We start from the raw sequence: 26455 nt of genomic DNA on the forward strand, positions 1-26455 counted from the left end.
GCCCCTGCTCTGGCCACCCTCTCCCACCCCTCTCCCCCCCCCCCCCCCCCCCCCCCCCCCCCCCCCCCCCCAGCCAAATCTCCTTATTACCATCTCCCCGCCCTTCAGCTGAATGTACAGCCTCCTCAGAGCTGCCATGTCTCCTCTGCTCAGGCTCTAGGGTCCCTCTGAAAGGTTAAGGCCTTCCCAGTCGGTGGCATCCCCTGGAGGCTCACCAGTCTGGCCTACCTCAGTCTCAGGTTCTTCCTCTAATGACTGCCCCCCGCCCACAACTTCCCCTGGATTCAACTACTTGGCAGTCTTTAGCCCAGCCAGCCTGCCCCATGTTCTGTCTGCTGTGTCTCATGTGCCAGGCACGTAGTAGGTGCTTCCTAAACGCTCCCTGACAATGGTGGTGAGGTTCAGCTTTTACCTGCCAGCATGCAGGGTTCAGGTGGGTGGTTCCAGGAGCCTGTTGGACTGGCAGTAAGCGGGTACTCTGCCCTTCCCCCCAACCTAGCCTTCCTAAAGAGGAGGAAGCCTGGGAAGGATGAATTTGGATGCCACTCTTGGCACTGGTGTGGCCCAGGCTCATGAGACATCCCAAGGGGATGGATCTCGGTTGAAATCTGGGGGGGAGGAGGGGGTGCGTGCGTGCCTGTGTGCTGTGCATGTGCCCACTCACCAGCAGGCAGGGGCAAGGAGAGGTCCAAGGCCAAATGCCATTATTTCCGGCCTGGCTGGCCCTGCTCCACTCGCCCCAGCCCGGAGGGAGCTGCTCAGGGGACACAAGCACACCTTGGACAAGGAAATAGTCACTGAACTGGAAGAACAAAAAAAAAGATTTTCTTTCTTTTAAAATCCTTCAGCCATCAATGAAATGATCGGGGAGGAAAGACCTCTTAGACAGATGGAGTCTGACGATCCAAAGTAAAAACAGACAGGCTGGGGGGGCCCGTGGGTATGGGGGCCGCGCCAGGCCCCGGCCCTGGGGAGTGTTGGGACGAGGCTCACTCGGGAGGGGGCTACGGTGGCGGCGTTTCTGACACACACACATGGAGGATGGAAGCGCTCTTCTGCCAACGATGCCAGAGCTAAGTCCAACGGCGAGGGCGGGGGCCCGGGCCGCCTCACTGCTGCAGCTCCTTCATGCGGTTCAAGGCGCTGCCTGCCCGGAACCACTCGATCTGCGTCTCGTTGAAGGTGTGGTTCAGGAGGATGGTTTCCTGGTTCCCGTTGGGGTGTTTGATGATGCACTTGAGGGGCTGCAGGGAACCGAGGACAGAGAAGGCCTCATTTTCCTGGCCTGGGATAACCTGGGACCACCAAGGACCCTGCCCCTCCCCACAGGGACAGCTGGGACCCAGGACTAGCCTCCGCTGTGCCTGCGGCCTGTGGGGCGGTGCCACAGTGTGCCTGGGGCCCCAGACTGCCGCACTAGGAATCAGGACACAGGTTCACCCCCTCGCTCTGTGACTAAGCTGCCCTTGGGTCACTGTCCTCCAGGCCCCGATGTCCTCCTCTTGGGAGTGGACTTGATGGTTCCTGGGGGCCTCCCTACAGGATGCCTGCTTACCTTGCCGGGAGCAAAGTCTTTCAGTCCCTGGATGGTCAGTTTGTCCACAGGATGGATCTTGTTATAGTCAGCGGGGTCAGCGAAGGTCAGGGGCAGCAGACCTTGCTTCTTCAAGTTGGTTTCTGCGGGTCAGAATGAGGGGTCATAAAGTTGACCCCGGTCCAGGCCCCAGAGCAGGGGGGATGGTGACTGTGGCCATCACATCTCCAGAGGCCTGACCATCTGGGGCCTCGAGGGCCGGCTGCATCATGGGAGGAGATTTCGGACCTTTCAGGCAAACCAGGCCACAACCTGATCCTGCCTTGGGAAGGAGCACCAGCCACCAGGCCTCCCAGCCTACCATGAATCCTGGCGAAGCTCTTGGTGATGATGGCTCGGCCCCCTAGGTGCCGGGGCTCCAGCGCTGCGTGCTCCCGGCTGGACCCTTCCCCGTAGTTCTCATCTCCGATCACCACCCACTTGATGCCATTTTTCTATGGGAAGGGAGCAGGTGTTGGGGAGTGTGAGGGGTGCTCCCTGCTCTGCCCTCAGGGGACCCCATGCCCAGAGAACCTCCTGCTTCTGGGACCTTAGACTTCCCTGAGGCCCCGCCACACAGCAGGAACTCTAAGCCAGTGCTGCTCCCCACCCCCCAATTCCTCCTCTTCCCCCTCCTCCTTCCAGCTTGCCAGGGCTTAGACACTCTGGACCCAGCCCCCAAGCTGTATCCTCTCCGGGCTCCCTGCTTCCAAGCCCTTCCCTCTCACAGCCCCCCCTGGGACCGGCTGACCAAGGTCACACAGCTGCTGGGGATGGGAGGGGGTGCTGAGATCAGGGCTCGACCTCCCATCAGCCCCAGCAGCTTCTCCTTCCAAAGACCCAACCTTTCCTCTTCTCCACCTCTCCCAAAACCTGTCCCTGTTAATCCTCCGCAGACTGCCCCTCCGCTCCCCCCCTCCCCCCCAGGCCCCGGCGCAGCCCTGCTGGCCCACCTTGTAATACCGGGCTGTGTCCGGGACAGGCCCAAACTCCTGCGTCACGGCGTTCCTCACTGAATTGGCTTTCCCATTCTCTATGTTGATGGCGCCGATCAGCAGGTTGTTGGAGATGTTGTCCAGGTGGCCCCGGAACTTGAGCCAGGGGCCAGCCGCAGAGATGTGATCAGTGGTGCACTTCCCCTTGACCTGGGCAGGGTGAGAACCAAGGTCAGATGCCCCGGTGGGAGGTGCGGAGGCACCTGGGGAGGGCAGAGAAGGCTACGCTGCCCAGTGTCCAGACTACTTCCTGCAGGGTGGGAGTCTAACATGGTTACTCGGGGAGGTCAAGGACATGGGGGGTCATCAGTTGCCAGCCATGTGCCCATGACTGTGCCAGCCTTGGGGGTGCCCACATTCACCCAAGCTTGGGACATGAGGAGGAGGGGACAGAAGTGCTGCCTCATGATAATGGGGGAAATGTTAAAAATGGCCAAGACAGCCCAGAAGGGGAGGGTGGATGTGGCGGCCCCAAGGAGGGTGTGGAGAGAAGCACCCCTGGGGTGGCTGTGGGCCGAGCCCCTCCTCACCTAATCAGGAGCCTGGGCTGGGGCAGGTCGAGCACACGCAAGCCTGGGCCAAGTGGGATGTGAGGCCCCGAGCTGTCCCAGGCCTCCTCTAAGTGCCCACCCTGGGACCGAGGCCCTGGCGGGGCAGGCCCGAGGCCCCGGGCAGGGCGGGTGGGCAGCGCTAACCTTGATGAGGATCTGCAGGTCCTCCAGGTCTCTGCCGTCCCACTTGTCAAAAGGCTCCAGGAGCTGCAGGCGCTGGCTGGTGGGGCTCACGTCCACACGCAGGGTGCTGCCGTCCTTCGGGGGGTGCTGGTAGGTGTCCTGCCCAGGATCAAACTCCTGTGCGGGGGAAGGCCAGGAGGAGAGGTCAGCGAGGGAGAGAGGGTGGCCCTCGGCCCAGCCCCGCCCTCCGGCCCCCAGCCCCTGCACGGGCAGTTACCGCTCTTGGCAGCTCGTCCGCGTCGGGGGGCTCCAGCTTGAACTTTTTGCCGTCCTTGCCAGTCAGGAAGTCTGTCTCTGGGTTGAACTTGAGGGTGCCAGCAATGGCCAGGGCGGTGACGATCTGCAACGGAGAGAAGCCTTGAGGGTGGGCCCCCCATCTTGACTCCAGAGCCCCGAGCCTGCCCTAGCTGCTGTGGGCGCACAGCGGGCTCCCCGGTCTGAGCCTGGCCTTCATGAAGTGCCCGCCGTGTGCCGGGGACCCCAGAGGGACAAGCTGCCCGACATCCACGCTGATGGTGAAGGGGCCGAGGCGGGGCCACTCACCTCTGGGGAGGTGACGAAGGCGTGGGTCTCAGGATTGGCGTCATTGCGGCCCGTGAAGTTCCTGTTGTAGGACGTGACGATGGTGTTTTTCTCTCCCTTCTTGATGTCCTTCCTGCAAGGGCAGAAGAGGCCGGGCCCGGCCTTGAGCGTGGCCCCTGGGCCGCCCAGGCCCCTCTCTGGCCCCGGCCCCGGCTGCTTACCTGTCCCACTGACCGATGCAAGGGCCACAGGCGTTGGCCAGGACAATGCCTCCCACATCACGAAGGATCTTGGCCTGCAAGAAGGAAGGTTGCAGCAACTGTCACCGGGTAGGGCAAGAGGGAGGAAGGGCCCGGCCCGCCCTGCCCTCGCAGGCCCCGGACACTCACGTAGCCATCTCTCTCAATGGTGGCCCGGATCTGCTCGGAGCCTGGGGTGATGGTGAACTGAGACTTGCACTTGAGCCCGTGGTCCAGGGCCTGCTTGGCCACCGCCGCCGAGCGCCCCATATCCTCGTAGCTGGAGTTGGTGCAGCTGCCAATCAGCCCTGGGGGAGCAGGCAGGGGGCTCAGGAAGGCTTCCAGGGGTGGGCCAATGTGAAGAAACAGGCTCGCGCCCCAGCCCAGAGCAGGAGGCCAGGCCGGGGCTTGGCCCAAGCGGCTCAGGGCACCACAATGTTCCAGAGCCAGGGGTGGGGAGGGCCGAGGTCAGGGCTGAGCCCCAAACTAGTAGGTGTAGCCCAGAAGCCCGGCATCAGGATCCTTCCAGCTCTGAGGGGCCCGGGCCTTCTTGGCCATACAGGAGCCACATGGAGGCGCTCCGTCACTGTATAAGTCTGGCTGCTGGCCAAGGCCGAGATCTCTGGCCACAGGTGATGCCATGGAAGCCTCCAGGCCAACCAGAGGATGCACGTGTGTGTGAACATCCGTGCCCATCTCTCCTCCCTGCCAGCGTCTCTGCCAGGGCGAGGTGCCTGGGAGACTGATCCTCACTCCTCGAGGTAACTCTCCGCTGCTCCCCCATTCTGCCCCCTTGACCCCCAGCCTGGAGAACCCGTCTGGCCCCTTCCTGTTACCTGCCACGGCCCCCGCGAGGCAGCTGGGAGAGCCCCTGGGCGATGCCCCCCTCCCGCAGGGCGTGCTCACCCACTCGGATGTCCAGAGGCCAGCCCTCCTTCTCCGCCACAGCTCCCACATTGGCCACAGGGTGGGCCAGGTCCGGGGTGAAAGGCCCGTTGATGTGGGGCTTGAGCTGCAGGAGAGAAGATGCCAGTTTCTATCTGAGAACAAGGGGGATGAGGGGGGAAGGGAGTCGAGCAACTGGCTCTTCCTGGACACCTGGGACAGGAAGGATCCCAGAGGCTCCCTTGGCGTCAGTTGTGCCTCCCTGTCTGAGGTGGGGGAAACTGAGGTACGTGAGTGCATGTGCTCCACGTCCCAGCAAGTAATGCCACGGGCAGAAGGTGGGCTTGGCTGCGGCTTGCTCCTCTAGGCCCAGATGTCCTAATTCCCGAATAAGGGAGGGCAGGGGCCGAGTCCGGACTCCCAGGGGCTCTCAGACTCCCACAAGGAGGCGCCCCCAAGAACACCATGTTGGAGCTCTTTCTAGGAAAGGGGGGTGTGAGCGGTGGGGACCAGACCCCTGGAGCAGGCTCCTGGCTGAAGGCCCTTTCCAGCACAAAGAGAACCAGGCCAGGGGGCAAGACCCAGAGCCGGCCATGTCTCCCAAGTGGGGACGGGTCCTCCACCCCCTGCCAGGATCTGTCAGAAAACAGAGCTGTCCCCCCTCCCCCCTTCTCACATGAGCATCCTGAAGTGGCGCCTGGGGGGCAGCAGCTTCCCCAGGGGCACACCCAGCCACAAGGACACATACCCCAAAGCTCAGAAAGCCCAAACTGGGGCAATGAGATATGGGTCAGCAGAGGGGGAAGTCAGCTTCCAACCAAGCCTGCCATTTTGGACAGCCTGGCCAGAGCCGTGACCCCCACTGCCAACTCACCCCATGACTTCTGGACAAAAATGAATCAGAAATCAAAGTGATAGAGACGGAGCTCTGCTGGAGAGCCCCCCATTAGGCCCCCAGTATTCAGGCCCTAATGCACCAGCACCCACCCACTTTTCTCGTGCCCAGAAAGTCCCCAGGCAGCCACCCAGTCTGGATGTGGGGACCTTAGGTGCCACCTTTAAGACCTGGAGGGATATCCGGACAAGTCCCGCGGCCCAGCCCCCTCCACTTTGCCCCCAAATACCGCGGGCCCAGTCCCTCTTTACCTCATTGAGGTTGATTTCAATCACTTGGTCATAGTGGCAGCCGGGGTCAGGCACCAAGTGGTCCTTGAACTCATCAGCCAACTTGGCAATGTCTGAAAACAGCCAAGGGGCCCCATCAGCAACGCCCCCATCCCCTTCATCCCAGCCCCATTAGCCCCCCACCGTGCGCACAAGGAGTGAGAAGTGAGAAGCTGCCCTCCCCGCCCCCTGCATCCCCCCTTACCACCCCGGCCGGTCTTGTTCAGATACGTCTTCATCCTGTGGTTGTAGGGGAACACAGAGGTGGTGGCCCCTATTTCCGCCCCCATGTTACAGATTGTCGCCATGCCTGTGGGGAGAGAGACCCAGTAGGGCTGAGCACAGAGTGGGGTCACTCACACCGCCAGGCCCCACCCCCGGCTGGCAGGGCCCCTGCTCCAGGGCCCCCTTTTACCCTTCGCCCCTCGGCCGCCCATTAGAACATCTGTGCCTCAGGGAGGAGCCCCCAGGCCGAAGTCCAGGCTGGAGAGAGGTGGCCTGGAGGCTCAGGCCCAGCCCCCGCACAGGCCCCATCCAGGCAAAGGCTGCTCGGCGCCCAGAGGTCAGTGGGCAGATGTCAAGTAAATGAACTTGGAGGGGGAAAGGGGGCTCTACTCTCACTAAACAGCTAGCTGAGGTTCAGGACCTCCTTCCATCATTTCACTGGGAAGGCTCAGGGATGGAGAGTCTGTGAGAGGCGGGTCAACGTGCCGGGGCAGCTCTCCTGCGCCAGCCCGCCGTTACCCACATCTCCGGGCAGGGCCATCCCTGGCCAGCCCATACCCCCCCCCCGCCCCTGGCGCCCAAGTGCCCTCACCAGTGCAGGAGATGGAGTCCACGCCGGGCCCATGGTATTCGACAATGGCTCCGGTGCCCCCTTTCACAGTGAGGATGCCAGCCACTTTCAGGATCACGTCTTTGGGAGAGGACCAGCCGGACAACTCACCCGTCAACTTCACGCCAATCACCTGAGCAGGGCCCGACAAGGACGGGAATGAGGGCAGCAGGAGTTGGGGGAGCCAGCCCCTGAGAGGGTCCGTGCCCAGGGCCACCCCTGCCTGCCCCCGGGGGCTGGATCCACCTCACCTTGGGACACTTCAGCTCCCAGGGGATGCCCGCCATAACATCCACAGCATCAGCTCCACCGACCCCAATGCAGATGCCCCCCAGGCCGCCCCCGTTCGGGGTGTGAGAATCTGTGCCAATCAGCAGCACTCCCGGGAACGAGTAGTTCTCGAGGATGATCTGGAAAAGGTGTGGAGATCAGGAGCCCAGCCCCTGGGGGCCCTCGACAAGTCTGCACAATGGGCCGGGTGCACTATACAAAGGGCCACCCATCCCAAGGGGGCTGCATGCCAGCCCTGGAAGCTGCTGCCAGGGCATTAGTCCTGGACCCATGTCAGGTGGTGGCAGGGACAGCCACTGGGTTACAACAAAAGGGAGATCACCCTGGAGAAGCCTGATCCCCTGGCCCGGCTAGGAGGAAGTGAAGGTGTCTCCCCATCCCACCCTATGCCTTCACTCACCCCCTCCTCACCTGGTGAATGATTCCTGAGCCTGGCTTCCAGAAGCCTACCCCGTACTTGGCGCCCGCTGTTGCTAGGAAGTTATAGACCTCCTGGTTAATGTCCTAGTGACCAAAGAGAGAAAGGAAGGGCATAAGCCCGGGTCCGGGGCTCACGGGCGCCTTCGAAGCTGCCCACCCCAAATCTCACTTCTCATTGGAAGCCTGGGCAGGCATCAGGAGCCAGGCCGCCGAAAGCGATGTGGCCAGAACAGCAGTGACCCACAACCTGGAACTGGGCGGCTCGCTCCTATTGGCCACCTCCGTTTTAGATAGGAGCCTGCCCAAAATGGGGGGATGGCACCCCCAAACTCAGGTTCCAGCTCTCATGCACAGACTGAGGACACAGGACAACTTCTCTAATGGGTGCCGGGGGGGGCACGCCCCAGAAGGACGAGGGAAGGCCTGAGGGGAGATGACCACAGTCTCCCAGTTCCTGGGCAGGTGTCACGGAGAGGGATCGGACCAGCTCTGAAGGGCCAAGAGCCATGTTTTGGAGCGGGAGGCTCTAGCTTCAGCTTTCACTCACAAGCAGACGGAAAGGCCCGTCCCCAAAGGGCCTCATTTCCTAAGGCACGGGGGCCCGCCAGGCCCAAGGCATCAGGAAGTGGGCCGTGGGCCGGTGAGGGCAGCAGCCTTGGGAGGAGGACACGATGGCCAGCGCCAGGCCACTCCTGAGCTGTGATGCCCACTCTGGGCCCGCTGGAGAGACCCCGTGAAAAGCGCCCACCTCTTGGGGCTGGGCTAATGTAAGGAGCACATGCTCAGGGGGAGGGAGGAGGGCAGGGACACAGCTTGGGGAACAGTGGGTGAGAGCTGGGGGCCCCAACCCAGTTGAGTCCCTCACAGACTAGAGGCCATCTCCTGTGAATCCTCCCTGTGGCCCTGTGGGCCTTTGGAGGCCCAGATGCAGACAGAAGTAGGGGCTGTGGGTACATGCCCAAGGACCCCCTCGGGCCACACACCGAGTTTTAAACCGCCCGGTCTCCTACATCTCACTTCCTTTCATCTGGCTCGTTAGCTGCTTCCCAAGGACACTGTAATCTAGTTGGGCCCCATCCCTTCCTGACAGGAGGCTCCCTAGCCCCAGGTCTCTGAAGCGGCCTCACTGAGAGTCAGATTCTGGGCTCGGATCCCAAGGGCGACAGACGTCCGGCCCAAGAGAGGCTCCGGGAGGCCACTGAGGCACAGACCAAGCCCAGAAAAGCCGGCCAACCCAAGCTGCATTTGTGACTGAGCTGCTGTGGTCCCCAGCCCAGCAATGGAGGGAAGCAGCTTTAGCCCAGGAGAGCCAGAGGGTGAAGGCAGGGCCCCCAGCAGCAGGGAGGCTCTTCACATGCTCCAAGGGAACTGCAGGCCCCTCACTGGACAGGCCCACCCTGGACTTCCCTGCCACGGCCAGGAACAAGCATCTGGTGTCAGGGGTCCAGGGAGTCAGGCCCGCTCCCCCAGGAGAGTCGGAGCAAGGGCAGCGGAAGGGACCCAGGACAGAAGGGTGGGGAGGGGCCCGGCAGGGGCCACCCAGGAAGGGAAGTGATATTGAGGGAAGGGATGTAGAGGGCAGCTGGGGTCCGGGGCTTGTCTCCCTAAGTGACCTTGAAACCCATTTTACAGGACCCCAGTGGGGAGCTGTTTGTGAGAAGGCCCCAAAAACGGAGAGGGCAGAGAAGCCGCATCAAGCCTTGACCAGGCCTAGAAGGCCCGTGAGCTTTCTGAGGTTTTTTCTGAGCTTTCCATGAGTCGGGCTGTCCAGGGGCCTTGGCTGGGGATCAGGGTGCGATGTCCATCCCCCAGGCCGCAGAGGCTGCTTCCACGGCATTCCCACAGGACCACGGGGAATCTGGGCCTCGGTGCTGCCACCTACGCACCTTGGCCCGCCGGAGATCCTTCTCGCCGCCGACCTGGGCTTCGATCAAGTGGTCACAGTGGATGGTGGACGGCACGGCCACCTTGGGCAGCCCGCTGCTGATGAACTGCAGCATGGCCATCTGCGCGGTGGCGTCCTGCATGGCCACGCGGTCTGGCCGCAGCCGCAGGTAGGACTTGCCCCTTTCGATCTCCTGTTTGGAAGGGTCATCCAGGTGGCCGTACACGATCTTCTCTGACAAGGTCAGCGGCCGGTTCAACCTGTGCAGAAGCAAGAGCCGGGTGGGGCAGAGTCCATGCCGGCAATGCTGGTCCCCAATCTCTCTCCCCCAGCCTGCTGGGGTTTTTTACAACCATTTCTCATTTTTACTGATTCCCTTAATTTTGTATCATGCTGATCTCAGAGTATATCCCTCCCCTTTCCTGGCCCAGTGAGCTTTCCCTTCCATAAAGGAGGAAAAAAAGGTCCATCAAAACTATAAGACTTGTGTCATCTGAGAGCGTACGTGGTATTACACATCCGTTGCCTCCCACTGCAGCCAGGAAGGGAGCAGCATTTCCTCGGAGAGACAGCCTGGGGGCTCCCGGCTGTACCCCAGGTCTGACTGCCCTCCTCCCTCGGATGTGCTCCTTGGGTTTCCTTCCAAAGGGCTCCAGCCCCACCGCTCACCCTTAATCTGCCTTGTGTTCATTTTATATCAATTCTGTAGGACTTTGCTGGGTGGGACGCATCTCCCTGTCGGAGTGGAGGGGTTGCTGCACTGTGACCTGGGCACCTCCAGCCAGGGCCCATTTCCTCACTGTGCTTTTATTGATTAGCCGATTCTCTAGGGCTGAGCTGGGGTACTAGAACCAGAACCCAGCAGTCAGGGGTTGGGGGCCTTTGATGTAAGGGTGTAGTCACCATGAAAGTAATTTTCCTGGTTCTGCACAAGTCACTTCTCATTTCATGTAAATGTTCTTGGGTTTCATTGAATTCTTCATAGTCCCCATTTTTATGGGGCATCAAAGGGGTCTGACAGCATAGAGCTTCAGGCCCCGTGTCAAGGAGACCTGAATTCAAATTTGGCCTCGATTTTCCCAGCTGTGGGACTCTGCTCAAATCACTTTTTCCTCTGTTTGCCTCAGTTTCCTGCCCCTTGGGAACCCCACATGGCCTAGCCGCTCCTCTCCAAAACCCCGGGGCAGGCAACCCCGGTGCCTTCTCTGGCCAGGTCCATCTGTCTAAACCCTTGGCTGGAGAATACCCTTTGTGCCAGTGCCTTCTGGGAATAGAAGGGAGGGGGGGAGAAAAGAATAGTCTTTCCTCCTCAGTTCCTCCCGGCCTTAAAAAAATGAAAGCCCCCAAGCAGGGCCAAGCAACTTTCCTGCTGGGGGGGAATGTGTGCTGGATAAAGTCCTACAAGTTAAAGCACACCCAAGAGGGGACCCTTAAGGAGGTCACCAAGTTCTTCACAAAAAGAGAAAATAAGTCTGTTTTTAAAGGATGAGGAGTGAGCTTGCTTAGCCAGCCAGGACCAGGTCCAGGCTCTATAGTCCTAGAAGGAGTTGGCACTCTGCAGGGCCCAGCTCCCCCCTTACTTCATTGCTCCCGGAAGGCCTTTCCTACCTCTTCCGGACAATGTCGATGTTCTTCTCCAGAAGCTCGTATCGGATGTAATCGTGGGGCTCAAAGTGGCTCATGGCCACCTTGGCCCGCTGGCAGAGGACGGAAGCCACATGGTACCTTCGGAATCCACTGCCCAGAGTCTTCTGCAGAGAGAGTAAGGAGAGGACAAGGGAGTAAGTGGCACTTGGCATGCACAGCTGCAGGTCTGGATAAAACGCTGTTGGTACAGACCCCCACCCCCACCCTGGGGCCCAGAGCACCTAGGGAGAGCTCTGGCGGCCCATGACCCACAGTGTCCTCGGGAGAGAGACGCTGTGAGCTCTCCAAAGGGCAGCCCCTTCCCAAGGGCCCCTGCATTTGCCCATGTGTCGCGGAGGCCCTGGGGGATGCCATGTGGGAGCAGGGATCTGGCTCATGTTGGGAGCTCTCCTCACTAGCTGGCAGGGAGGTCCCCCAGCTAGAGAGGGGTCACAGAGAAGGGCCCTCGTGTAGGAGTCACAGAGACCTGGGTTCAAGTCCACGCCTGGACCCTACCTAGTTACCAGAGGCTGGTAGCTGCCCCTCTGAACCTCAACATCCTCGTCTACTTGGACAACAGTAGCGGCAACCCAAGAACGTCACCCCGAGGTTCCTGGCCCAATGCTCAAGGAACATCGGCCACCAGAGCCACATCTGAGGAGTGGAATGATGGGCAGGCCTGCCCGAGTTTCTGGTGCCAGCCGGACCAGGGAAGCTGCCTGTGCCACACAGCCCACAGTAGCACAAATGCCACAAGAAGGACCCCAGCACAGAAGCAGCTCCGAGAGAGGCAGGTCCAGGAACAGGACCCAGGTGGGAGCCCTCACTGCTTCCTCCTCGGCAATAAGGGACACGCCAGAGGCTGCCCATCCACCAGGCCACACTGCCCGGCTGCAGAGCCCCAGGAAACTCCCAAAGCTTCTGAAGGCCGTCGCGGAGCCACTAAGGCACTGACGAGCTCATGCTCCTAAGCCAGCGTTGGGGAGGACCACATGGGATGCCTGGAGCAGTAGCAGGAAGTGCTAGGGGTTTCCAGGTAGACCAACTTTGAGAGCCTCCGTTACAGTCTATCTCTACAGCCTGACTCAGGAGAGATGACCCAGGGTCCCCTACATGGCCCGACACCGAGGACCACCCTCCCACTTTCCAGATGAAGACCCTGGGCCCAGAGAGACTGAGTGAGATGCCAATGGCCAGGTCCTTGGGCTCCAGCCCCATAGCTCCCCAGCACAAGCTCATGGAAAGGCTCCCATTAAGGGGCCCTACAGCCCAGAGGCCACACAGGAAGATGGGGACAAAGAGAAGGGGCCGCACACACTGGGGAGGACCCAGAGTCCACAAGTTCACCCTCACAATCATTCTGGGAAGTATGGGATCCCACGTACAGATGCTACAGATTGTGTTTTCTAACTCTCAATAATTATGTCCAATGCAAGCTCTTATTTTGAACACAGAAAGACAATTAAAGCAGCAGAAGGGGCAGAGTGAGTTAGCTGAGGGTGTGGGGAGAGGCAAGAAGGGAGAAAGAGCCAATCTCAGGCAAGGTCCTCCTAGGCCTTGAGGGTCTTGGCATTTTGTCCTGTGAAGGAAGGCAGGGGAGGGAGCTGAAACCTTTAATAGCCCGGTTCCTCACAGTCCCTTGGACCCAAATGGTCATGGTCACCTCTCTCCCCTTGGTCTCCCCAAGGCCCTCCTCCTCCTGCTGACTGCGGGCCAGAGTAAAAAACCGTAGGCCCCAGCAAGTAGTATCTCCAACAGTCAAGGGACACCTGGGTCAAGGTACAGTCATGCCTGACTAGCCTCTGCAACACTGATAGGCGTGAGATCTTAGCACAAAATCGTGAACTTTGGAAGGAAGGCAGGCCATATGCTTCCTTGTCTTCAAGCATAGAAAGCAGGTCTGCAGTTCACAGCAAACCATCTCAGCTGGTTGCAGGCTGGACCCCCTAACTCGAAGGGAGACCCTGGCTCCCAGTACTCACTGAGCGTCCACAAGTGTGGCTCAACGCTAGCAGTCTGAAGAGCATTTGTCAGGGGTATGCTGCAGAGACTAGTGGGCGCCGGGGCTCCCTGCCAGCCCTTGGAGTCTGTGGCTCTGCCTCTGGGCTCAAGCAGAACCAGACAGATCCATTACCCTCATGAGAGCACTAAAAACCTACAGCTCCCTCCCAAACCCAACTCCTGCACCTTGGGGTGCTGATGCCCCAGTTACCCTCCAAGCACAACCCAGTTCATCAATGTCCCTCTCTCAGTGAGACCCTCAGACCTGACCACATGGATTCTGTAGAAGCTCACCTCTAGGACAGTCATTTCCCCTTCACTGGACACAAGGCCTAGGGGCAGTTGGTGACTCAGTTCACAATTCCCTCATGTGCAAACACATATCTTACTACCATGGCCACAGGTCCAGGGACCAAGAACAAATATTCCCCAGTAAGAACTCACGAATTCCAAGTGCCAAAGTGCAAATTCATTCAAACCGACCATAAATCATTTACTCAAATGAGAAGTCTTCCCGGACTGCAAGATGGGGCCCAGCCTGGCCCTCTTACGCGAAGTCTGGCAAAACATTCATCCCATTCATTATGGAGTGAGGCAATCTCGGCTTGGAAAGGTGAGAGCATAAGGCAGGAGAACCCCACATTTCCTCCAGGGTCCTCCCAATGGACGAAAGGAAACCTCAGCTTTGACCTTGGAATGGCTCAACAAGGGCAGACCACCGGGACTGCACCGTCTCCCCATACCCTGGTAGCGGGGAGCTAAGAGAACCCCAGGAGTCAGACAAGGTCCAAAGTGGCTCAAACTAATCAATAAGGATCTACCTTTCAAAAATAGATGATGTATTGTTGTCTTTTGGTTTCACTTGGAAATTGGGCTTGGGATCCCTTCCCATAGAGCCTTCTCCCTTCCAGAAAGCCATCCCAAAGACAATCTTATTTTTCAGAGGAAGTGAAACCAACACACAGGGATAAAACTTGATGTGAGATGTAGTGCTCCTTGATACAAGTCCGAGGAAGTGTCTTCTCTGATCTCAGGAGCCCAGTGCACAAAGCAAGAATGGTAGGGACAGACTCCCAAGAAGCAGGGGAGGAATGCCTTGAGCAGCTGCAGACAGTTGACAGAGCCAGGCAAACGGGACCGGAGGTGCCCAAAAAGGTGAATGAAAGAACCACACCAAAAAGCAAAAGTCAGGACAACAAGAGGCCCCTGCCTCATCCACCCAGCAGGCTATACTGCATAGACTGTCCCAGTATCAATGTACTGGTCAGTTATGTTGTTTTTACTTTTATTCAGTTTTTTGTCTTAAAAATACTGACAATTTTCAGATGAAAAAATTAAAACTTTCTAATCATATGAAAAGGTGCTCTAAAGCACTATTGGTCAGAGAAATGCAAATTAAGACAACTCTGAGGTACCACTACACACTTCTCAGATTGGCCAAGATGACAGGAAAAAATAATGCGGAATATTGGAGGGGATGCAGGAAAACTGGGACACTGATGCATTGTTGGTGGAACTATGAATATATCCAACCATTCTGGAGAGCAGTTTGGCATTATACTCAAAAAGTTATCAAACTGTGCATACCCTTTGACCCAGCAGTGTTTCTACTGGGCTTATAAGAGATCTTAAAAGAGGGAAAAGGGACCCACATGTACAAAGATGTTTTGTAGCAGCCCTCTTTGTAGTGGCGATTAACTGGAAACTGAGTGGATGCCCATCAGTTGAAGAATGGCTGAATAAATTATGTTATGGAATATGATTGTTCTGTAAGAAACGATCATCAGGAGGATTTCAGAGAGGCCTGGAGAGACTTATAGGAACTGGTGCTGAGTGAAATGAGCAGAACCAGGAGATCATTATACACGGCAACAAGATTATACGATGATCAATTCTAATGGACGTGGCTCTTGTCAATGATGAGGCAATTCAGGGCAATCCTAATAGATTTACGATGGATAATGTGCACCCAGATAGAGGACTGTGGGAACTAACTGTGGTTCACAATAGTATTTTCACTCTTTTTGTTTGCTTACATTTTATTTTCTTTTTTCCCCAGTTTGATTTGATTTTTCTTGTGCAGCACAATAATTGTATAAATATGTGTGCATATATTGGATTTAACATATATTTCTACCATGTTTAACATATAATGGATTGCTTGCCTTCTAGGGGAGGAGGTGGGAGGGATTAGAACATAAGGTTTTGCAAGGGTCAATGTCGAAGAATTATCCATGCAAAGATTTTGAAAAATAAATAACTTTAATTAAAAAAAAAAAATCAATGTTTAAAAAAATACTGTTATAGAGGATAGCTTCCAGGTTCCCTGGTTCCCTTGTGTTGCACCATCCTTGATCAGAGGGTCAGATAGGATCACTTCCCCGCCTCTCTCGTCCAGCTGACCTCCTGCCATCTTCACTCAGGATCCCTCCCAATATCCCATCATTCCTGCACAAAGTCTCAGCATTGAGCTAATTCTATCTACCACCAACTGAGGAACCTCTGCTGCCTCAGCACCCCATTTGTGCTGCCCACTGCCCATGACCTCCCCTCTCCTTTTCTCAAACCTCTTCCTCTTTGCCTCTGATCACAGGAGCATCCCTCCTTCCTCATCACCTTTCCCTTCTGGCTTCCTCTAGAGCTTTACTTCAACAGTCCAGAGAATTAGGAATGTGGATCCAGTCTGGTGGTACCATAGTGGATAAAGATCTAGAGAGAGATCTGGAGTCAGCAAGACCTGAATTCAAATTCAGCCTGAAAAACTCACAATCTACTGGAGAAGGAAATAGCAAACAGACCAATATCTTTGCCAAGAAAACCACTTTAGAAGGACCACCGAGAGAAGACAGAGGGGATGTGAAGTGTCCTGAGATCTGAAGGTTTGTTCATTGAGAGAAGGATTAAATTCAATCCTGTCTGGGCCCAGAGAAGGAGCAACAGTGTCATTCATCCTTATGGAGACAGATGTGGATCCAGTTGAATGGAGAAATTCCGGGCAACTGGAACTATCCAACAGTGGAATGGGTTGGTGGAAAGCCAAGTGTCCGAGTTACTGTGATGCTTCTCAGAGACCTCCTATGCAAAGACTTTTTGTTTACTAAATGGAGACTCGGATTAGCAAGCTCTTTTCAGAGTGTAGACATCCTGAAGTTTTGTATGAACTACTTTGACTGGATAATATCCTAATATCTGGCTGAGGGGAATCCCAGGGAGGGTATGGGAACTTTGAATGGGAGAAGAACTACCCTAATTAATGCTTAGGGAAATTTGAGGGAGGTCAGGTCAAGGTAGAAAACAATAGTGAGGGGCTTTAAATGTACAGAGGAGGGCACGAGAACTTGGTTACTGGCCAGGGAAGATTGTCTGGTGGGGAGAACAGAAAAAGCTAAATGACAATGTGTACAGGGCCGGTATCGAATAAGTCCATGAACGGCAAAAGTCTGAATCAGGTATTACCTGCTCTCTGTTAGGGCAAATGATTCATATTGGCTCACCGTCTCTCTAACGTTGAATTATAAAGACATACTTGATAAATTTAGGACAATCTTAGTGGAGAACGCTTACGTCAGGAGCAAGGCATTTTAACTATATTATTTAGCCCTTAAGAATGAATTAAAAACATACTTGAGGTAAATATATTAATATGACAATATTGATAAACAATCACAAGTATTCTGTTGGTATTGATGAGCACCACAATTATGCTATTTACAGTTCTGTGTTGCTAAGTACCTTGGTATTGTTAAGGTGGATACTGAAATGTCCAAGTATGGATTGTGCATTAGCCATGTATATGATGTCACCTGAAGGCAGCTAGCAATAATGTAATACAAGCTTAAAGACTATATAAATCCTGGCCCAAAGATTAATAACCGGAGATTGCAAAGCTCATCTTCGGCCTGGTCTTGGATTCATTTCAGATTCACACTCTCGGCTTTCTCTGGAGCTGGACTTTGCAATGAAGGGCCCACAGCCTAACTGTGATAAGAAGAGAATGTTTTACTTTGTGAGGTTCCATCCAGTCCTGAACATTGGCCAAAATTCTGGGTTTGATCGTGACATAGACAGGTCAGTTAGTGTATTCACCTCAGCAATGTGGGCCCCAAAGCTGCCGTTCTAATCAATTCTGAATTCAGAGAAATCCTCTTGAAGTACATGCCCACTGGGCCCACTGCCATCCTGACACAGAAGGACACAATGTTCCTCATTAGTTCCTAGAGGGCAGACACTAAGGACTTCCTCCTGGTTCAGGAAACTCATGGAGTGCCAAACAAACACCATAAACACCCTGGATGCTCATTAACATTAACCCCTGGCTCTAAAGACTAATACAAAGTACCAGATAAGAACCATTGCTATGGCCTGGGGCCAAGGAATTAAGCAGGGCTCCTAGCCATGGGCTCCAAGCCATCACAACCCTCAATTTCTGGGCTGTTTTTATAATAAAAATTAATTAGAAATCAGCAAAGAAACCTCCCCAAAGTGATCTGTGTTAGAAACTATGGCTCTATTGTGTAACTTTATATATTCCCTAGAAATACTCCATTTGATATGTCAGTACCCACATTCTCCTGCCTAAACTCTTCTATATATTTTGTTCACAGATGTTCCTTTCTCCACATCAGAAAAAAAGCCCTCTATGGGAGTCAGACAGAGAAATGGGGCACGGTGGCCACATCCAACCGTGGCGGCAGGCCGGGTGCCTGCCATCAGTCTCCAGGAGGGGCTGACCCATACCCTGCTCAGAGTTCTGAAGTTTTTCAAAGGCACCACCCTTGATGGTGTACAGTCAATATATACACTGTTCTCCTGGCTCCATGTCTCACCTTGTCCATTCTCCCCTTAGTTTCCAGTTCTTTGCCATCCCGGAGTTGCTCAATGTTTGTGTAAGTGGGCCCTAGCTCTCTTTCTTTGATCTCTTTTATGTCTTTTGACAATAGTATCATGGGGTCAAAGGCTAAGCTTCTATTTCAGAAGCACTACATAGCTTCAGAAAAGTCATGGGACCATGTGTTGGAAAATGTTACCAAAGATCAACTCTCATTTGCCCAAGATCACAAAAGCACAGCCCGTTTCTGCCCCGTGGTCTTGGTTCCAAATATTGGCTGGGATCAACTGGCCAGAGCCGAGTGTGAGTGTGGAGATGAGGGTCATTGTGCTTCCTCTCCACCTCCGCTTGCCCCACTCTGCTCAGATTTCTCAGCAAAGCCCTTTGGGAGCCCTTTCGGAGGTTATTCGGGGGCCCTGCAGTCCCCCAGGTGAAAAGCAAACTCCTGCGTTCGGGCCCCACTTTGTAACTCACCCTTTTTTGTTAACGACAGGGGGACTCTCCTCTTTGGCAATGAGAAGTACGGGGAAAAGGATGCTGGTTATGGATGTCAGCAGGGTCGTGCAGTCACACGGGGAAGAAGGAAACAGGCTTGACTAATGGCATGTTAGCATGCTGTCAATACCAGCAAGAAACAACCAGTGTCACAATAGTGCACCTCCCAAACCTGCCCCTTTAGACAGATAAAGCAAGCTCAGAGCCAGGAGGGGACCCACCAAGGTCACAGCTAGCAGCCAATGGCAGCCCTGGGAGAAGCTAGTTCAGGATCCTTTCCCCCTATCTCGTTACTCTTCAATCAGGAGTTTTAATCCTACTTTCTAGTATTTTGATAACTGTATTTCAATATAACTGGTTTCCTCTGTAACCCTGTACTTGCATTTTAAAATATTATTCTGAGAAAGAATCCCTATAGAATAAACAATCCCCAAAAGATCAAGAACCCTGACTGAAGTAAATGGACAACCAGCATGAAGGAAGACATTGAAGTTCTTTCTCTTAAGTCATCTTCTTCATAAGAAAGAATTTTTCTAACATTTCCTCTGTAGGAAACAGTCTTTTTTGCCCGTGGAACACTTCAATGAGGAGCTCCCATCCAGAGTAATTGTGAGGCTGGCCCGTGGATCTGGCACTTTTCACAAGGTTTTCTTACAATAAAACATACAGGGCTCTTCATGAGCTTCTTGAAAGGCGCAAGTGGGGCCAAGGGGCTCCCAGGGCCCTCCAGTTGTCAGCTGGTAATTTGGGGGGAAAGCCTTTGGAAAAAGTTCTTACCAACACAAGGCCCATTTAGCCAGAAGCTTCAACTTGCTGGCCTGGCATTCAAAGCCCTTGATAGCTGGCATCCATCCAGCATATTCCCATACTTTTCCTGCCAAGATATCCAAGGTCAAGTTAAACTATTCACCTTGCCCCCCACAGGCAGGTCCCTTAGAGCCCCGGTCCACTCTCTGCAGCACCCAACCCCACCCCGCCTTGGTCCACAACTCCAATGCTACCCCTTCTACAAACCCTCTCATCTGCCCCCCTTGCACCAGGACCACAGGTTGCGGAGCACCCCTAGGATCTCTGTGGGACCACCTCCTGTGCCCTGGGGGTAAGCCTGGATGCATGCAAGCCAAGCCAAGGCGCAGACATTCAGATGGTCCTACTATGTCCTGGCCCAGCTTCCCCACACTGTGACCTGTCCGAGACCGGCACAGCTCAGAGACTTGAAAGAGCCCCAGGAGGGGATGCCCTTCTCCTCTGAGGCAGCTCCTCAGGCCACGACAGCCCCCTGTACCCTAGTGGAGGCAGTGTCCACACCGATCTCTGGAAGTACTGGAAGCTGGTCACGTGCCTGCCCAGATCCTGCACTGCAGAGTAAACGGGAGGGCAGCAGCATGAATAGGGATGCTGCTTTCCTGTGTGACCTTAGCCAAATCCTCCAAGATCCCTCCCAGCTCTTGATCTAGGAAAATTAAAACCCTTCCCAGGCCAATGACAGCCCTCACTTACTCTCCCTGCTCTGCGTGAGGTGCCCCACATACACAGAGGTCCCTCTCCCCCCTCTAGGCCCTTTTTTCAGAAAACACCATCCTTACCTCTGTCTCTCATTGATTCCCAGAGGTTTTCCTGGATCTCCCCAGGTCCTTGAAGCACTACCTCCTCCTATCTTTTCATTTACTTATCTGTGAAGGGATTAAGCTCTGAGAGAGGAGTCTGCTTTTGTTCTTGTATCTCCAGAACCAATCCACAACCAGCACTTAATAAACATTCGAGAAGGGGATTCTCCCTCCCTCTGGATAAAGGTCTCAGCCAGCATTCCAGCCCTAGGAGAGGGGATGGCCCACCCCCAGGCCCTCACCCACCACCTGGCCCTTGCAGCAGCTGCCTGCCAATCGGACTAGGTCAGCAAATTCAGTCTCAGTCCTGTGGCTTGGCCGAACTTCCCCTTTGCCGACTCTCAGCCTGAGCATGGTAAAGTCCAAAGGAAACAGTTTTCTGGCCTGTGTCCAACTCATAGAGAGCCATTTTTAACTTTTACCAGCTGTCCTAGAACCAGACCATGGGCCAATTTCGCCACATAAGGCAGCAAAGAGCAAAATGTCAGACGGGGGCCCACGGTCATGTGCTGGTGCAGTGTAGCGAGGGGCAGTGACAGGAGACTTGGGCCCTCAGCTCCCAGCTCTGTGACCTTGAATAACCTTGACGCGGTCTTCAAGTCTCTGGAAGCTGGTCCTGTGGGAAAGGGGGCTGCCCCGAGTCCTGCCTGACTCGGAGAGTAGACGGGAAGCCAAGAGCCAAACTAAGATTATAAGATGTGATCTCCACCCGCAGAAAACTTCACGGCCAGGAGGGGCATAATGGGCAGCCTCCTACTGAATGGCCACCTTTCTTCAGGTCACCCTGAGCAGGCTGGGAGAGCTCTCCAACACTCAGCTGTGTGTGAGCCTGGCCGAGATGACCCACTTCTGAGCCACAGTGGTCCGGCTTCGAGAGAGATGCACGCTACTGATGGGTGAAGTACACAGAGGGAAGAGCCAAAGCAGCGATAAGCCCCAGACCAAGCTATAAGCCTCAGTTTCCATCAATCGTTTATTCAACATCTCCCATGTTCCAGGGACTCTCCCGGGAGAGTAGGCAAGGGCAGGATACAAGGCAGGCAACAAGGCCCAAGAGAACAGTCCACATGCTTTACAGAGACCACAGGGGCTGTGGGAGGGGGCAGAGGGTTGGGGAAAGTCACACACAGCAGGAGCCCCCCAACCTGAGCCTTCTAGGAAGTGGCTGACTGGCTCATGAGAACAGGCACAGGGCGGAGGCACATCAGGTCTCGGTAGAACCTTGGCTAGGTTCAATGAGCTCAGAGCTGGTGGCCAGAGTGGCAGGCAGCAGATGGAGGGGTGGGCTCCCAAGCAGAGAAGTCCTGGGTATAGCCCTAGCCATACATTGCTGGTACTCACAGCTGCCATCACATACACACACTAACTGCTCCGCCTCCCACAGACATCCCCCAATATCCCCCCTGCATCAGGCAATGTTACCTGTGAGCACCGAGAAGGTGGGGCTAAGACATGGCTCCTGACCCCCTGGTCCTGCCCTCCTCGACTCCAGCCCACTATAAAACAGAATATGATACAGACAAGAGTCTGCTCCCCCTTTCTTTCAGCCTGGAGGCAGCGGGACCTGAGGGGGGCTTAGAAAGACAGACAGAGGGGAGCCGGAGGCAGGAAAGCAGAGGACTCATTAGGGAGGGGGTCTCCACCAGGGGCACCAAGGTCTGTGTGCATACACACAGAAAGAGCAGCCCAGACTTGTGGTTGAGAATGGGGCGGCTCCCCGTCTACATAATGATAGCCTGGGCCGGGGCAGCGGCCTTGGGAGCAGAGGGGGCTGTGGGGAGCGGCTGGGCAAGGCCTTCATTTCGAGGGACACTGCAATCCTCTGGCGAGAGTGGTGAAGGGGCCGGCCCATGCCAGCTCAGCTACCACTTGCTCCAGCCGTTACTCCCAAAGACAAGGGCCCTGTGGCGGGCAGGGCCCCAAGGGAGGCCATTGCACAAATTGTTTTCAGGGCATCAGTCATGCTGCTTTTTTTCCTCTTTGAAAATACTATGTGTTACATGAGTTAGCTCCCTGGGAGGGAGAAGGATACTGAAGGAGACTGGTGATGTGAAAAACAATAGCTATCAAGGAAAATGTTTAAAAAGGAAAAGTATGGGGGCCGGGAGTATTTCTGGAAACTGGGCTGGCGAAGATCCGTGTCTGCAAATGCAATCTAGCACAGTGCCAGGCCTAAAGCAGCGACCCCCTCACTGGGGAGCACTTCTCTGTCAGTGTTCTCCACACAGCGCACTGAGGGAAAAGGAGACTAACCTAGAACCTCCTTTTCTTACTTTTAAAAAAGGAAGGTCAACGTTTGGAGAAGGGTTGTTCATTGTTCCTTTTATCTCAATAGCCCTGACACCTGTGCATGTCAAAGGGCATAAAAGGGCATGTCAAAGGCTGCTTCCCCTTCCCCATACCAGCCTGCCCCGACACATCAGTCCCATCCCTCTCTTCTCTCCCCAGCTCTCTCCTTGATGCCTTCTCTATCAGACAGAAAACATCCAAGCTTCCAATTGCTTCCAATTCCCTGCAGCCCATGACACAGGACTCTGCCCGGATCGGACACTTGGACTTAGCTCCAGTAGATCCCTGGACCAGGGAGGAAGGGGGAGCTAGGAGCAGCCCCTCTCCACAGCAGCGAGGGATGCTTGCCTTGTGGAGGGAGCAGCTCCAAGAAAAAGTGTCTCTGGGTACTCTTCCCAAGCCAGAGGCTCATTGAACCCAAAGTGCCTCCCTTTCATTGAAGCTAGAAGGGACTCCTAAACAAAGAGCTAGCCGTAGACAGCAATTTGAAACGACTCCCCTACTAAACTGTGCCTGTCACTACTAAGGCCTGTGCTCCAAAAAGATCCAAGGAGAAATGTATAAACTGAACATTGTGTACAAAAGCCTTGACAGCAGCTCTTTCTGCGGTGGCAAAGAATTAGAACCCAAAGAGCACCCATCCACTGAACAAATTACGGGACTCGAATGGGATGAGAGCCACTGTGTGATCAGGATTGGCGGAGGGGATGGATCCAGAGAAATCTGGGAAGCCTGTATGAACTGCTCCAGGGCAAAGGAAGCAGAGCCAGCAGGACAATGTACACAGCATCAGCAATGCCGTCCACACAAGACTCCTCTGAAAGACTTAGTGATACAATGAACAACCACGAGCTCTGATTTCCTGAAGAAATAAGGTGCTCATCAGCCATGAAGCTACATTTCACAGGGGCCACAGCCAATGTGGAGATCTGTTGTGCTTGACAAGTTTGGGGAAGAGTTGGAGGGAGAGAAGATGAGAAATAAAGTTCAGGGGAAAAAAGAGACTATAAACAGCATCTGACCTTTTGTAACAATGCTCTGTTTAGGTACAAGCACACTGCCTTATGTGGCGCCATTTTTACAGGTGCCACAACTGAGTTCTGGTTAACGAGCGTTTGCCCAAGACCGCACGCTGGCTAAGTCAGCGCTGGAGAACACAAGGTTCCTGATCCCAGGCTGTCTCCGACATGGATGGAACGCCAAAATAATATTATCATGTGACATCACAAAATCATAAAAGTTTCCGTTGGAAGACATATTACAGAGCTAGTCTAAGCCCACGGAGACCAAAGAGGGGCCATGGCTTCCATCAAAATCCAATAGGCAGAACCAGGCTCCCCAGATGGGGACCAGATGTGTCTCAGGGCCAGCTGTGAAAACTATAGGGGGGCCCCAACCAGCTTCTCCTCTGTCTAGACAGTGCTCTTCCCAAAGTAAGACCGGCATTCCTGCTCATCAGGGATCCAGAACACACCCCATGGCTCACGTGCGAAGACATTGGAAAGGGGGGAAATACGATGATCAGAAACAAGTTATGGAATCTCTTGAGCTGGCAGGGATCTCAGCGGCTGCCTCGTCCACCCTGCACCTGGGCAAAAGCTCTCACCCGGGGGCAATCAATACACACCCCATCTCCTGACACTTGTCATACATCAGCCAAGAATGAAGCCAGAATCAGCAGTTCCAGAGTTCAAGAAAGGAAAAAGTCTTTCTAAAGCATTCCATTTTTCTTTTTTTTTTCTGAGGCAATTGGGGTTAAGTGACTTGTCCAGGGTCACACAGCTAGGAGGTGTTAAGTGTCTGAGGGCAGATTTGAACTCAAGTCATCCCGACTTCAGGGCTGGCTAGCTGCCCCTAAAGCAATCCATTCTTGCCAAGCATATTGGTCATTCATCAGGGAACACTTACACAAAGTAACTAATTAGCCAAGAGAAAGATGTGTCCATACCAAGAAAATCCCTGGAGAGGCACTCACAACGCTGGGGAAGCTAAAGACCTGAGAGGATTACTTGCCCCACCCCTCCCCATCAGCAGCCCACCCACCCGTGCTGGGCACCCCAGGCATCAGACTCCACCCGGCTCTGCCAAAGCTTTTGTCCCACTTCTTGTCCGTTACGCCGTTTTCTCACTCATTTCTCTATTACAATTGCTGCGGTCAGTGCTTTCAAGTGCTATTGTGTGACATTAAGGCTCTCTGACAACATGGAGCACAAAGATAAGCCTTGCAAGAGGCTGAGAATCCAACCCTTGAGGATATACAGGTTCTTGAGCAAGATGCCAGGGCACAAGGTGAAGGACAGCCCTCCCCCAGTCCCAGAGGTTGGGAAGAATGAGGTGCTCACCACCACTTCCTAATCGGCTCCTACAGGCCTTGGTCTTAATGGTTATGGAGACACTGGTGCCACCTCCACTGAATGCTGCCCCACCTGTGTCTGGGATCCTTCATCTCCCTCGGGGTCCCCTTCTCCGCTCCAGGAAGCTGAGCCTGCAGCTGGTGTCCTCCGCCCCTAACTTATCAAGTAGTTCTTTCTACATAAATTGATACACTTATGTGGTTTACGGCTTTTGCCCACCCCACAGACCATATGCTCCTCGAGGAGCAGAGACCGTTTAACTTGTCTCCATGTTCCCAAGGCCTGATAGTTACTGAAAATGTTTTTGACTGATGGGTATCAGGCTACCTATGAATTGACCAAAAAAAAAAGGAGAAGCAATGCAAACTCGGATTGTTCTTGGAGACACTTAAACAAACCAGCAACTCAGAACCCTGCTCTTCAATGAGGGAGAGGTACGAGGATGTCCCCATGTTCCAGCGGAGAAGACTGAGGCCAGAACAAGCCAGCTAATAAGCAGAGGAGCTAGGGTGTGACCCCCAGTCTGAGACTCTTCTCACGACATCCCACGGTCCCACACACTGGAAGTAGCGGAAATGAAAACGGGCAGAGATGTCCCTAGTTGCCAAGCCCAGTAACTGCCGACTTTTCTTCCTGGCACTGTGGGGCACGGTATGTGTCTGGTCAGGCCACAGACAGTTTGGAAGAACAAGAGAATAATGGGCCAGGGGCTCTATTTCTGGGAGGGGGGCTTTCCTCTTGTCTCTGTGCCCCCTCCGTAGCCAGGGAGGCCGCCCGCGCCCTTTCAGCGGTCCCAAGCGCAGCCTTGGCCGCGGTATCACTGCCAAGGGGCTGACTTTTGTCCAACCCCCCCCGCCCCCCGCGGCAGGGGCACAAGTCCTGTATCTTCTCCACCACAGCCCCCAGAGGACCAGCAGCGGGACATGGGGTCACTTCGAGGGGCCTCACGCCAAGCGGGGGCTCCGGCGGCCCTCGGGCTTTGCCACGGGCTACAGGCCGGCTCGGCGCGCCCGTGCTCTCGGCTCCGTCCCGGGCGCCCGCCTGCCCGGGCCTTCCAGCGCCCCGGACTCCCGCGCGGGCCCCAGGAGAGCGCTCCGATCTGCCGGCGGCCAGCGGCGGCGGGGTCTCCGGCCTCGGTTTCCCCGGCCGGCGCCCCGTCCCCGTGACCTTGGGCGGGCCGAGGCCGCCGCCGGCCGGTCACCTTGTCCTCACCTTGAGGCCGCGGGCGCCGCCGCCCGGACCGGCCGGATGCCGGGCAGAGCAAGGGGAGGAGGAACCGCCCCAGCTCCCCGAGGCCACCCGAACCAGCCCCAGGGCCGCGGGGCGGGGACGCCCTCGCTGACCTCGGGCGCCGGGCCCGACCCAGCCCAGCCCGGTCCCACAGCCCGTCCGCCCGCCTCGCGGGGCTGGGGCGGGGCCGCCTCCCTCCCGCCGCGGCTTCCCGCCCGCGGCCCCGCGGCCGCCGCCTCCGCCGCACGCCCACCCACCCGCGGGCCGGCGCTCACCTGCAGCCGGGCCACCAGCAGGCTGTACGGCGCCATTTTGTGCACTGACAAAGATGTGGTCGCGTGAAAGTGACGCGCCGGAGGGCGCCTTTAAAGCCTTCGGGGGCGTGGCCTACACGCGCAAGAAGGCGGGGTTTGCCTCGGAGCCTCCGGGTTGGATTGTGGGCGGAGCCTGAGAAGCCCAGGAGGGCCGAGGACCCGGAGGTC

At 55.6% G+C, this 26455-nt stretch overlaps 1 protein-coding gene across 1 annotated transcript; it reads right to left on the minus strand.

Annotated features, from left to right (window-relative positions):
• Window positions 1-803: 803 nt before the first annotated feature.
• ACO2 (aconitase 2) lies at window positions 804-26357 on the minus strand. Its single transcript, XM_031940651.1, has 18 exons — window positions 26249-26357; window positions 11152-11294; window positions 9545-9803; window positions 7650-7742; window positions 7199-7357; window positions 6930-7080; window positions 6318-6422; window positions 6095-6186; window positions 4970-5075; window positions 4214-4371; window positions 4046-4119; window positions 3846-3957; window positions 3520-3642; window positions 3264-3419; window positions 2527-2718; window positions 1896-2028; window positions 1556-1677; window positions 804-1244 (listed from the first exon to the last, which is right to left on the minus strand). The coding sequence occupies exons 1-18, from the start codon at window positions 26282-26284 to the stop codon at window positions 1110-1112; spliced, it is 2349 nt and encodes a 782-aa protein (XP_031796511.1). The 5' UTR covers window positions 26285-26357; the 3' UTR covers window positions 804-1109.
• Between the last annotated feature and the right edge of the window lie 98 nt (window positions 26358-26455).

Source organism: Sarcophilus harrisii, chromosome 5 (assembly GCF_902635505.1).
Source record: "Sarcophilus harrisii chromosome 5, mSarHar1.11, whole genome shotgun sequence".
NCBI classification, from domain to species: Eukaryota; Metazoa; Chordata; class Mammalia; order Dasyuromorphia; family Dasyuridae; genus Sarcophilus; species Sarcophilus harrisii.